The sequence below is a fragment of the Onychostoma macrolepis genome, chromosome 25 (assembly GCF_012432095.1).
Source record: "Onychostoma macrolepis isolate SWU-2019 chromosome 25, ASM1243209v1, whole genome shotgun sequence".
NCBI lineage: Eukaryota > Metazoa > Chordata > Actinopteri > Cypriniformes > Cyprinidae > Onychostoma > Onychostoma macrolepis.
The window spans coordinates 5,357,372-5,371,613 of NC_081179.1; the positions used below are offsets into that span (position 1 = coordinate 5,357,372).

A 14,242-nucleotide genomic window follows, 5' to 3' on the forward strand; every position below is an offset into this window, starting at 1 on the left:
GGGAAGGTAGAGGTCATCAGGAATTGGCCTGTTCCAACTACCATCAAGGAACTTCAGCAGTTCCTGGGATTCTCAAACTTTTATAGAAGATTCATCCACAACTACAGCTCCATAACCAGTCCACTCACTTACTGGTCACACATATTTTTTAATATTTCATTGGTATGTATTGAAAATAGCATCAGTTGTGTTGAACCTTCTGCAAAAGTTTAGTTCAGCTCTCAAATTAAATTTTTATTTGCTAAAATATAGATTTTATTTTTTATTTTTTATTTTTATTTTATTGAAAAAACATTTTTGTACAGTAGATGTCTAAATGTGGTCCATCAATTGTTTTTTTAAAGTGACTTTCAAATTAAATTTTTATTTTTTATTTTATTTTATTACTTTATTTAAATTTTTATCACATTAACTATTATTGTAGGTCAAAAATGTGCCCAAGGTTACATGTGTCACAGATCGACCAGGCTCATCCACCACCCAATCACAGCGCACACATAGCTGTGGGCAGACCCTTGAGGAGGAAAAGTCGGCAGGACTTAGAGAATCAATCAATGACTACTAGAACATATGTGTAACCATCCTAGGAAGGCCGATCTGTGATGAAGTCAACTCCTAGGTGTGACCAGGGGCGGTTGGGAACGGGCAGCGGAAGGACTTTGCCATATGGTAGGTGGCGCGGACTCTTGGCGATGGCACAGTCGGAACAGCCTTGGACGAACCTTCTCACATCCCTAGCCATATTAGGCCACCAGAAGCGATCCTTCAGCAGCGTCACCTGAGTATTAACTGCACGCACCTGTTTGGAATCATCACTCTCATCAGGACTCCTTCATAAGCACACACCTCACTTCACTCAGTGTCCAGTCTCGGTTCTACGAAGTGGACTCACTCTTATGCCTTTCAAACACCATTCAGAAATACTTGCCTTGTGTACTTACCTTTTGTGTCTCTTCCAGTGTGTGTCTCTGGTTCTTGCTCCAACGTCAGTTCCAGGTGCCTTCTCCTTGTGGATCTCGTCACTGCTCATAGTCAGAGGTGTGTGCTATCTCCAGTCTCCATTCCACAATCTCCTGCGAAACAAGGTTATACTCCCCATCAATCCACAAACTGTTCCATTGCCCTTGACACTCACCTGCCATCACCATCTGCTACTGTTGCTGTAAATAAAATTACCTGTGTATCTTCTAATCCTCTGTCTGAGTCTCCTTCCGTAACAGAAGACCGGACCGTTAAAGGATTCAGCAACATGAGTGCAGCCGATCCGTTCCAGGAGATCGTGGATGCTCTCAAACGGAAACACGATCCCATCATCTCCTGGAAAACTGGTGAGGTCCTGAAGTGGGGCAGTACCTGTTTCCCTGACTGTGTCCCTCATACTCCTCAGCCATCATCTCTTCAGCCTGAAACACTCACTGTCAACTCCACTTCCATCGAGAGTCCCGTCAGTGGATATTTCCACCTGTTACGCCCCCTTCAGTGATGTCTTCTGCCCGAAGAAAGCCTCCCAGTTACCTCTGCACCAGCCATGGGACTGTGCCATAGATCTGCTTCCAGGTGAGCCAGTGCCCTATGGTAAGATTTATCCACTATCACTCCCAGAACAGAAGGCCATGGAGGAATACATTGAGGAGGCTTTACATCAAGGCTATATCCGCCCTTCTATTTCCCCCTGCTGCTTCGAGCTTTTTCTTCGTGGCCAAGAAGGACGGAGGTTTGAGGCCTTGTATCGATTACTGGGTGCTGAACAAGTTGACAGTCATATTCTGCTATCCACTTCCCCTTGTCCCAACGGCATTGGAACATCTCCGCAGAGCCACAGTCTTCTCCAAGTTAGACCTCCGCAGCGCGTACAACCTCATCCGGATACGTGAGGGGGACAAGTGGAAGACTGCCTTCATTACCCCTACCCATATGGATTAGTAAACGCCCCCTCCGTATTACAGGATTTCATGCACGATGTTCTCCAGGAGTATCTCCATCGGTTCGTTCTCATCTACATTGATGATATCCTTATCTACTCCCGGAGCATGGCCGAACATCGCCACCGCTTTGCGGAGGTCCTGCAACGCCTGAGAGAATTCCACCTGTTCCTCAAACTGAAAAATGCTCCTTCCATCAGTCCTCAGTGCAGTTCCTTGGCTACATCATAGACCACAGTGGTATCCAGATGAATGAGGGGAAGGTAGAGGCCATCAGGAATTGGCAAGTTCCAACTACCATCAAGGAACTTCAGCGGTTCCTGGGATTGTCGAACTTTTATAGAAGATTCATCCACAACTACAGCTCCATAACCAGTCCACTCATGAGTCTGTTAAGAGACAAGCCCAAATCTCTGTCCTTGTCACCAGCAGCCACTGAAGCCCTCAAGAAAGCCTTCACATGTGCACTGCTCCTCATCCATCCAGACCCCAACAAGTCCTTCATTGTAGAGGTGGATGCCTCCACCACAGAGGTAGGAGTGGTGCTTTCTCAGCAGCAGGGGACACCAGCCAAACTCCATCCATGTTCCGCCTTCTCTCACAAACTCAGCCTGGTGGAAAGAAATTACGACATCGGCAACAGGGAACTCCTGGCTATTAAGCTAGCCCTAGAGGAGTGGAGGCATTGGTTGGATGGTGCACAACATTCTTTCATTGTTCTCACTGAGCACAAAAATCTACAATATCTGCGAGACGCCAAGAGACTTAATCCTCGCCAGGCCAGACTCTTTTTCACCAGATTCAATTTTACCATCTCCTATCATCCAGGTCCCAAGAAGTCAACTCCTAGGTGTGACCAGAGGCGGTTGGGAACAGGCAGACGCTCTCTCGCCTTCATGGTCCTGAAGAAGTCAGCGAGGAACCTGAACCCATCATCTCCAAGAAAATCTTCGTAAGCCCCATCCAATGGACCTCCAATCCAGCTACCTCCGCCAACGCTTCCACAGCCACTCCGCCGGGCTGTCTACAGGGGTTGCAGTATGTCACCAGAACACAACGCACTCCCCTGATTCACTCAGTTCACACTTCTCTGGGCACTGGCCACCCAGGGGCCAAGAGCACCCTCTCGCTGCTGAAGGATCGCTTCTGATGGCCTAATATGGCTAGGGATGTGAGAAGGTTCGTCCAAGGCTGTTCCGACTGTGCCATCACCAAGAGTCCGCGCCACCTACCATCTGGCAAAGTCCTTCCGCTGCCCGTTCCCAACTGCCCCTGGTCACACCTAGGAGTTGACTTCATCACAGATCGGCCTTCCTGGGATGGTTACACATATGTTCTAGTAGTCATTGATCGATTCTCTAAGTCCAGCCGACTTTTCCCCCTCAAGGGTCTGCCCACAGCTATGGAAACCGCTGAGATCATGTTTAACAACATCTTCAGATATTACGGGATTCCAGAAGACATTGTTTCAGACCGTGGCCCACAGTTTATCTCCAGAGTGTGGAAGGTCTTTTTCTCACTCCTAGGTGTGACCATAAGCCTCTCGTCGGGATACCATCCTCAGTCTAACGGGAGACAGAGAGGAAGATTCAGGAAATCAGACGTTTCCTGCGAACCTTCTGCCATAGCCACCAGAACTCTTGGAACCAGTTCCTAGGCTGGGCCGAGTACGCACAGAACTCGCTTTCGCCAACCATCCACTGGATTCACTCCCTTCCAGTGCATCCTCAGTTACCAGTCTCCCCTATTTCCCTGGTGGGGGGAACCATCTGATGTCCCATCTGTCGATTACTGGTTCCGAGAGGGTCTAGGACGCAGCTCATCATCAGCTTCAGCGGGCAGTGCGCAGAACCAAGACGACAGCAGACCTTCGTAGGGCTGAAACTCCATCATACCAACTTGGTCAGAAGGTCTGGCTGTCCACCTGGGACATCAGGATGCGCCTGCCCTGCAAGAAGTCCCAGATACGTTGGCCCCTTTACCATCATCAAGCAGATCAATCCAGTCACGTATAAACTTCAACTTCCCTCACAGTAAAAGATTCACTCTTCCTTCCATGTCTCACGACTCAAACCTTATCATCCTCCCGTTTCTTTCTCCACAGAGCCTGTCCCGACAGAGGAATCCCCTCTCCCGTTAATCCAGGAGGACGGCACCATTTATACAGTCAACAAGATTTTGGACTCCCGGCGCTGTGGTGGTCTCTTGGAATATCTTGTGGATTGGGAAGGCTATGGGCCAGAAGAATGGTCATGGGTCCCCAGAGATGACATCCTCGATCCCACATTGTTGGAAGCCTTTCACTCCACTCATCCAGATCGTCCTGGACCTCGAGGGAGAGGTAGACCACCACGAAGTCAGGGTCCTCTGGAGCGGGCCGTGGAGGAGGGGATACTGTCACAGATCGGCCAGGCTCATCCATCACCCAATCACAATGCACATCGTCACCTGAGTATTAACTGCACGCATCTGTTTGGAATCATCACTCTCATCAGGACTCCTTCATAAGCACACACCTCACTTCACTCAGTGTCCGGTCTCGTTTCTACGAAGTGGACTCACTCTTATGCCTTTCAAATGCCATTCAGAAATACTTGCCTTGTGTACTTACCCTTTGTGTCTCCTCCAGTGTGTGTCTCTGCTCCTCGCTCCAACGTCAGTTCCAGGTGCCTTCTCCTTGTGGATCTTGTCACCACTTCTAGTCAGAGGTGTGTGCTATCTCCAGTCTCCATTCCATGATCTCCTGCGAAACAAGGTTATACTCCCCCATCAATCCACAAACTGTTCCATTGCCCTTGACACTCACCTGCCATCACCATCTGCTACTGTTGCTGTAAATAAAGTTACCTGTGTATCTTCTAATCGTCTGTCTGAGTCTCCTTCATAACATGTAGGCCTACCTTTTTATATATATATATATATATATATATATATATATATAAATGAAGCACATTTCATATTTTTGTATAGTAGATGTCTAAACTTGGTCCATCAATTGTTTTTTTTTAAATGCAGCTTTCAATTAATTTTATTGTAATTTTTATTTTACTGTAATTTTTTTTTTTATTATTTTAAAATGGCATGAACTATTATTGTATATCAAAAATCTGTCCAATGCTACATGTCAAAATTTGGTAAATATTTCTAATGCTGCTTTTCAAATTATTATTATTATTTTTTTTATTTAAACATTTGATATTTTGTAGATAAAAAAATAAATAAATAAATGTTCAAGGATGTTTGCTTTCTAAAACATTTATTTATTTTTTTATTATGATTGATTGATTTGTATGCATTGACAATTGCAAGGTCCAGGAAATGTTGCATCTTCATTGCGAATGAAGAGACTCTTGCAATGTAGTGTGTAAGAAAGGTCTAGAGTGGACTCAATCCTGACATCCAGAAGGTCTGAATCTCCCTCACGGCGGATATTAAATTGGTAGCCCTAAGGAGATTCACATCTTCCTTTACTTCTTAAAAGCGACCGATTCTCTTGTCTTGGCAGTTAATAAATTGCTTTTCATGGGACTGGGGGCGCAGCACTGAAATGTTTGGCTGACAGTTTGCTCTAAACAAATTGCTCGCTGCTATCTGATCACAAACCATCGTGAAGAGCTGATTGGTTTTGCAGCAGAAGTATTTGGAGAGGGAGAGAGAATGGACAGCAAACATTTGTTTTAATAGAGAGCGGAAGGATATAAAAAAGCTGATGTTACCTGAAGTTTACATCAGAGAAGAGTGAAGATCACAACCTCTGACACCCAACCAATCCAACAGATTGTCTTTAAAACGTTATACTAAAACATATTAGATTAATATGATTATGCAAAACCATGCAAAAATCTGAGATTCATCATTAAGAATTTATATTATTATTTGTGTATGCATCAGTTTGTAGATGTTTTGAACATGCCAGTCAAAAACTACATGAATTAGTTATTGCTGTCTGTATCCCTATAATAACCCAGCAAAATCTGCAGGATGTTTAATGTAAAAGAAAAAAAATCATGTTACACTGCTGCTCTCGTGTGGTGAGGTAGTGTATATGTGACTATATATTATTATTTTGTTTAATAAATAGACCAGGAAGAATGTACAAAAGCTGTCACTGGGATGGTGCCCTTTCAAAAGGTAAACATTTGCACCCCATTTACCCCTAAAAGGTGCATTTTAGTACCTTAAAGGTACGTATATTTTACCTGAAGTGTTCATATTCATACCTAAATTGTACATATTGCGATCTTTTGAAAGGGTACAGCTCCAGTGTCTGCTTTTTTTCCTGTTTTCCCTTAGATGATAGATGGTTTGATTGATAGTATAAGGGTTTTTAGTATAACTCTAAATGTTAAAATGTGTCAAATATGTGTCAGGCTTTTGAGGTTTTTCATAAGCATGTTTTTGCTTAGTTGGGCCTCCTGGAGTCGGCTATGAATTAATGTTATTTTTACTATATGTAGGCCTATATGAGCCATAAAGTCTGACGCATGAAATTTACAACCCAAATTCCGGAAATGTTGGGAAATTTACATTTTAAATTTAAATTTTTCATTTTAATTTAAATTTGAATAAAATGAAAACAAAAAGAATTTCTAATCGTATGAGCCAATAATTTATTCACAATAGAACATAGATAACATAAATGTTTAAACTGAGAAATTTTACAATTTTATCCACAAAATGAGTTCACACGTTCTCTCATAGTTTGCAATTGAGAAATTCATTCACAAAGTTAAGAGGTAAAGACCGCACACGGTCACACTGAACTACAAAAAAGAGAACATTTCTGTATCAGGACAAAGAGTGAGCACGAAGCCGTCAGCACTCCGGCATTGTTTCTTTGCTGTCTTATACTTCTTGGATTTCGGCAGCATTCACTCAGTACAGATGGAACCCAATTAGCAATCTGTGACAGGGGAGAGAGAGAGAGAGAGTGCGCGAGAGCAAGAGAAGAGAACAAACATGCAACACATAACATGCCCAATAGGTGACATCACTCTCCCAAGATGGCACATTTTACAAATATGTCCACTGGACATAACACTACTATGCACTTACATTTAAATTAATCATTTGGTACAATGCACTTATTGTGTAGGCCTACATACATGTTTTTACATTGTACTCATATTTTAAAAAATACCTATATGTAATTACATCTGTAATTAAATTTATAATTACACTGTTGACCCTTCCCTTACACCTTAACCCACCCTCAAACCTACCCATACCACCAAACCTGTCCCTAATCTTACCCGTATCCCACCTCAATAGCAGCAGTAGTGTTTTGCAATACACTATGAACACAATAAGTACATTGTACTTATTTTTTGATGTAAGTACATAGTAGTTAAGGCCACCTAATATAAAGTGTGACCACTTCTGCTAAGAAAAATAATATATTACAACATAATTGTTGCAACAAAACAAAATGAGCATGGATATACAGTAGTCAACATTTGAAGTGGATCAAAAAAGTTAATCAAAGTTGTCCTAAGACAAGAACACATTTTGGGTTTTAGGCCAACTTTCCTTTTTTTTTGTGGAAATACAGGACATTTTTGTTGTTGCAACAATTCAAATGACTACTATAGTTTGTTCATATACACACATATACATTAGTGCTGTCAAACAATTACTGGCATCCAAAATAAAAGTTTTTGTATGTGTACTGTGTATATTAATTATTTATATATAAATACACACACAAGGGAAACGAGGAGGTACTCAAAACAACAGTTTTTAATTAAATCCAAAAACAGGGTAACACAAGGCAGAGCGAGAGACTCACAGGACAGGACATCGACGTTAATACCAGACACAAGAGTCAGGGAAACACAGGGCTTATATACTAAACGTAAACGAGATAATTAATCAAACACAGGTGGGACAAAATTAACTGAATTAACTAAATGAGGACAGGAACAGGAAAGTAACCAAATATGGGCATATAAGAGGATAAACAAAGTCAAGGGAGCACGAGACAGAAAACCACAGGACAAGACAGGACACATGTCTGACACATACAGCATATGTTTTGTGAATATTTACATGTATATATTTATATTCATATAATTTATATCATATATAAATATATTTAATACATAACATTTTTATTAAATATATACATGCATGTATGCATATATAAAACAGAACCCTACACCCAGAACATCACTGAACAGTTTTAGAATGGCTAGTTTGAAGTTTTGGTCTGTGTGTTTCAGCATCTCATTCAGGATGCTGTCAGCAATACAGTTTCTTGGGCTCAAGGACCTGTAATTTGTCTTCCAATTCTTTCAATGTTATGGGGAAATCAAAAGGACTTTTATTGATCTTTTTAAATTGTCTGTTTTTTAAATTGTTATTTTGATTAGAATTTTGAAATTCAGCTGAGCTATATAGTTCTTATAGAATTGGAAGTCATTTTTCCACTTCTCCCCAATTTGGATTGCCAGAACTTCTTGATTTGATTTGTATAATGATTTCCATGTAGTGCAAAATTTGTGTGAATTTATTGATGTTTTCAATCTTTTCAAACTGATTTTGCAAAAACTGTGCTTAAAGTTTTAGTGCCTCACAGAAAATGAAGGCAAATGTCCTGATTTTCTAGTTTTTGGTGTTTTTGATTAGATAAAAATTCCTTACAGTCCGAATCAAACAATTTGTCAGTATCTTTTTCTTTTTTCTTTGATTTAAAAAGTGTTTTGTAGTACATGTTGTTTAGATCTTTAACTTACTAATTGCCAAATTGGTTTTTAGGGTATACCGGCATTTGGGATGAATGGAAGAGGGATTGTATTTATGAAGATTCAGTAGCATTGATGCACTGTAATTAGTGATAGTGTTTTCTGTCCATTTGAATTACATAATTTTGTTCATTTGATATGGTGTCCTAATTGGTTTGGGCAATGTTTCAGATTGCTTTATAGCTCTAAAATGGCTTGAAATGAGATAAGAAATTAGTCCTTTACACAAGTGTGTTTGAAGGACCTGAAAAAAAAGTCTTGAGATTTGATAACTATCAGTGGAATAGTTAGTGGAATCAAGCAGTTGAATTATTGGAAAAATAATGCACACACCTGAAGTGATAATGTGGCTCATTTTCACTTGTTCCTTGCTTCAATAATTCTTTTGTCAGACCACTGTTTAGATGACCTGATAAAAGTCGAAAGGTGATTTGTTAAAACACACACACAGACAAAAACAACTAACAAAGGAAATGAATTAATGGTGACCAATCATATTACTCTAAATATACTTTTCCCTATACATTCATATAAATTTTAATTGAATGCTTATGTTATTTAGATTTACATTTATTCATTTGGCAGATGCTTTTATCGAAAGTAATTTACAGTTGAGGAAAACAACAAGTGATTCATCACAAGATGGCAATAAACTGTTATACAAGTTTTCAGTGATCGTTCAAAACAATAAAAGCTAGGACAGGAAGATATTAAGGGAAAATAAGGTATAGGAAAAGTGAAAGAAATAAGTCTTATTTTTTTTATTTTTTTTTTTAGGAGGAGGCAATTAGAACGCAGAGGTAGGAGAGTGCGGAGGTCATGGCTGTTCTGAACGCAAGCACCAATGACTTGAGCTAAATGCGAGCCGTGCGTGGAAGCCAGTGCAGAGAGATGAGAGCAGTATGTCATAGGCTCTCTTGGGCACACTGAAAACAAGACATGCTGCTGCATTTTGAATCATCTGCAGAGGTCTGATTGTACATGATGGAAGTCCAGCCAGAAGAACATTGCAATATTCCATGTTAGAAATGACGAGGACATGGATGAGAAGCTGTGTTGCAAGTTCTGTTATGGTCTTAAATTTCTAATGTTGTGTAACTCAAACCTGCTTGATCGTATTGTTTTTGCAGAATGAGAACTGATGAATTGGACTCAGCTCTTGTACTCCATAGTGATTGAGTAACTGCGTTTACATGGACTCTAATAATCCGATTGTAATAGGACTAGAGGCACAGCCAGAATAAAAAAGTCACAAATCAGATTGAAATGGCCAGATATGATTACAATTTCAATCAGATTGTAAGGGAGGGTTTATTCCTTTTGTAATCAGTGAGAGGACATGTAAACACTTGTTTGGACTGAAACTGAAACTGGAATTTACTGCGCATGTGCAGTGATAAAAAAATAAAAAATTAAAAAAATAGTGTAATGACGTGTGCACTCTTTGGTGAATAAAGTGTCATAAATGAGTGTCCAGTCATTCTAAAATTCTGCTTTCAATCAGTGTCTGTGAAGTGGATCATGGACAACGTCCCACCTGTCCTTGTTTAAGACTCTCACCCTTATGAAAAAGAAGTTTATTCAAGTGTGCTATTAGTATACTTCTTTTAAAAAAAAAAAAAAAAAACAGGAAAGTATACTTTTAGTCTACTTTTTATGTACTTCTCAGAAATGGGCTTTATGTACTTCTCAGAAATATACTTAAAATGACATTTAAGTTTACTTGACTTATACTAAAAAGTCTAAATATATGTCCTCCTTGAATCAGTGTTTTCATTGTTATATGGTAAGGGGTGCTAGTACACATCTTCTTTACAGAATTTCCAAAAAAACACAAGTGAAGAAGAAACTGAAACAACAGATACTTCCACATGTAATCTAACACGATCATCTGACATAAAACAGCATCAAAACTATGTAACGTTGTGGAATAAAATGTCACCAATGAAGAGGTAATAATGACTGTCAAGCTTTGGGGTGTTGACTGACAGTCTACATTTTGATTTTCATTCTGAATCCAAGATTTTTGCTCAAAATGTTGTTTATTTATTTATTTTTTATTTATGAAACTTACCCACATTCAAGTGTTTAAAAAAAGAATGCAAGAAGCTAGAATAAAATGTTCAGATATTCATTTAACAAAATATATACAAATTAATACCTAAATAGGGACATAGTAGTATACTTAAAGTATGATGTAAAGTTCACTTTAAAAAAAAAACCTTATGAGTATACTTTAAACTATACTAGTAGTTTACTGAGACTATACTTCAAAGTGTACTAAAAATGCTACTAGAAGTATTTAATTACTAAACTATCAGTATACCTTTAAGTTCACTTTTAGTATAGTTGCAGTACAAGCTAAAAACATTGATGTAAACTAGTTGTGTCCTCAAAGTTTACTACTGTAATACTCAAAGTACACTTAAAAGTATACTTTTATATACTAGAAAGTGGGCCAATTTAGTCCCAAGGTGTATTGAAATAGTACACTTACAAGTATACTACAAGTACACTGATATTAGTATACTTATTACATAACGTACACTTAAAAATATACTTGAACTTTACTTAAGTATACTTAATAAAATAAACTTGAAGTATACTACTTGTTGGTAAGGGCATCCACAGACCACTGATTTTGGGCACGGGAAGGGATACTTTTACTGCTTTCTAAAGTAAGCAGCACAGCACAACAGTTAATGTGCTGGTTGTCACCTAATTAGGACCCGAAGTTGATAAATATCAAGTGTGATTTTTAAAACAGTATGCAACAACAGCGGGGAACTCTGTATATTCATGCAGTATGTGCATGTGAAAAGATTAAATCCCATCAGAAACTTGTGACATATAAACATGCATTTCAACCCGATCACTTTATTTAGCGTTCCTGTAAACACAACGTTCAGATTCATCAATCAGATTGAATACATTCTGATGGAAGTAAAAAGTGTCCATGTAAATGTATCTAGACTGACAGCAAGGCGGATTCATAAGTCCAGATTGGTTATTGTACAGCAGGTTGTTTTGTGAAAGGAAGGAGGATGCTTGGTTGAACACATCCTCTGTAAGAAGAGGGAAAGAGGAGAGAGGATGGTCATCTGTGTGAGTGTTTGATGCGAGTTCCTGGGGGAGTGGAGCTGAAAACTAACTACTGATGGAAGTAGTTTTGTTTGTGAAGTAATCAGCAAAATCACCAGCTGTTAAAGAGGTGGTGGAGGGAGACAGAGGAGAGAATTGAACGTTTTGAAGAGTTTTCATGTGTCTGATGTGCTGTTGAACTTGTTATGGAATAAGGAAGATTTGGCAGTTGGTGGAAAACAAGGATAGCAGTGACTGGTACCTGCTGAGATCTGCTGATTCTTTAGATTTGTGTCATTTTCTCTCCGCTGCCCTTAGTTTAGTCTGGTGCTGCAGAGAACATCAACCAAGGGCTGGAGGGAGTAGAACGTTCTAATCTGGAGGAAAGAGGACAGATATTGTCTAGGCAGGTAGGTATCTAATGATGAGAAATGTGTGAGAAGAGTGGACAATACCACTGAAGAAAGTCGAGAAAAGAGAAACTGGCAGAGGGATAGTGTGACGGAAAAGTAGAAGTAGATTAAAAGTGATAATGAAATGATCCAACATGTGCAAAGGTTTGACCAAGATCCTTGGTATCCCAGCATGGTTTTGTTCTTTTTGCTCAGCTGATATGTGATTGAAAGAAATCATGAAATGTCAAGGGCATCAATAAAAGATCACTGAGTAGGGAAGCTGGGTTGATTTGACTCAATCTGGGTTGGTAATTGTTCATAATCAGTAACCCAATATGATGCTGGGTTTGGGAATGCGGAATTGAAAGAGATCATATCACACATGTCACGCAAGTTCAAATGGCAATCATTCTCTATGTACAATTTGGTTTTCTGTGTTTGTGGCATGTAGGACAGGAATTTGTGTGTAAAAATGCAAGGAAACTAACTGAAGCAGAGAGGAGAGATAACTAAAATTTCAGCACATTCATTTGTGAGAGGTGAGAGGAAACTGAAAAAACAAGAATGTCAGTTGAGACGAGCTTATCTGTATTCACAGAGATTAAGACAGAAACTTAAACTAACTGAAGCAGAGAAGAGAGATGACTTTAAAACTACCTGCATCCAGGAGTGCATTCTTATAAAACTTGGCCGGTGACTGTCGTGAGAGGAAACTGAATAAACAAGAATGGAAGTTGAGACGAGTCTATCCGTGTCTGTGGAGCTTATATCAGGAATGTATGAGAGATAATGTTAAGACTTTAGAATACTGTCCCATCATTGAGTAACTACACAGGAACAAATGAGTAACATAATATTAACACTAGTAACAACTGTTAACTAACGAGAAACAAGAAATTAATTAGCTAAAAGTGGTAGTTAACTATTAGCAAATCAGTTTTCATACCACCCAGAGAACTATACTAAGAACTACTGTATACAGGTTAATAATTGATGTGAATAAGAGAAAATGTAGAATTAAGACAGAATTAAGAGACAAAAAAAAAATTGGTGCAGAAACAATTGTCGCTCAGAAATTTAAAAGATTCAGGCACTTTCAAATCTCTCTCCTCTCTGCTTCACTTAGTTTTCTTTTATTTACCAAATATTCCTGTCATAAGCTCTGCAAACAATGAACAATTATCAACCCAAATTGGGTCAAATCAACTGTCACGAATCTGGTCTGCACTCCCGTTCATTCACCACTAGAGGTCACCCGCTCACCACATGGACTTTTACACCACACATCACATGGACTCCAATTCCCATCATCCAACACTGATCACAGCTGTCACCAATCACTTATTGCACCAATCACACACACTATTTCAACCCTGGACATTCTCTCCCTCGGGGGCCGAGTATTGTATGCATTATCGCTGCCCTACAGAGCCCCGTTAGTTTTCCTTGCCTTGCCTTGCCTAGCCTTTGTTGTTTTATCGTGTTTTCCCCTGCCTGGACTATCGCTCACGTTTTTGATTACCTCTCTTGTCTAGCCCTCTTGATACTGTTCGCTGTCGCCTGACCCACGCCTGTTTCAGTTTACTCTTTGCATTGCCTTTATATACCTGTTTGCCATTGTTTGACCCTGCCTGTTTGACCATGTCTCTGTTGCCAATAAAGTCTGCAAATGGATCCGCACGCCTCTCGTCTCGTCAGCCCCGTAACAGAATACTCGGCCGCACAAGGATCCAGCGGCTTTTCACGCGGACATTGGCCAGGTATGGACACTGCGAGACAATTATTAACCCTCGAGCAGGGCTTGCGATCGCTCGAGGATTACATACAAGAGTACTTAGATTTAGCCTATTTTTCTGATCTGCCGGACTGTGTACTCATAGACTTCTTCTGCAAGGGCATTAACCAGCCGCTCAAATCGCGACTAATTCGCGAGGGTCCCCGTTTGTCTTTAAGTGATTTTATGGACTATGCTCTATTAACTGTGGGTTCTTCGTTCACTGTGGGTGTCGCGGAGGAACGTGACGCCGCACTCAATTGTGTGATCTCAACCACGCATGAGCACGCTCACAAAATGGCGGTGACAGCGGAGCCCGTTCACAAA

The 14,242-nt window shown here is 39.9% G+C and overlaps 1 protein-coding gene across 1 annotated transcript; it reads left to right on the forward strand.

Moving 5' to 3' along the window:
- The first annotated feature begins 3,486 nt into the window (after positions 1 to 3,486).
- On the forward strand, positions 3,487 to 4,727 carry LOC131534846 (chromobox protein homolog 7-like). Its single transcript, XM_058767919.1, has 2 exons — positions 3,487 to 3,926; positions 4,027 to 4,727. Exons 1-2 carry the CDS (start codon positions 3,860 to 3,862, stop codon positions 4,428 to 4,430), a joined length of 471 nt encoding a protein of 156 aa, XP_058623902.1. The 5' UTR covers positions 3,487 to 3,859; the 3' UTR covers positions 4,431 to 4,727.
- Positions 4,728 to 14,242: the final 9,515 nt, after the last annotated feature.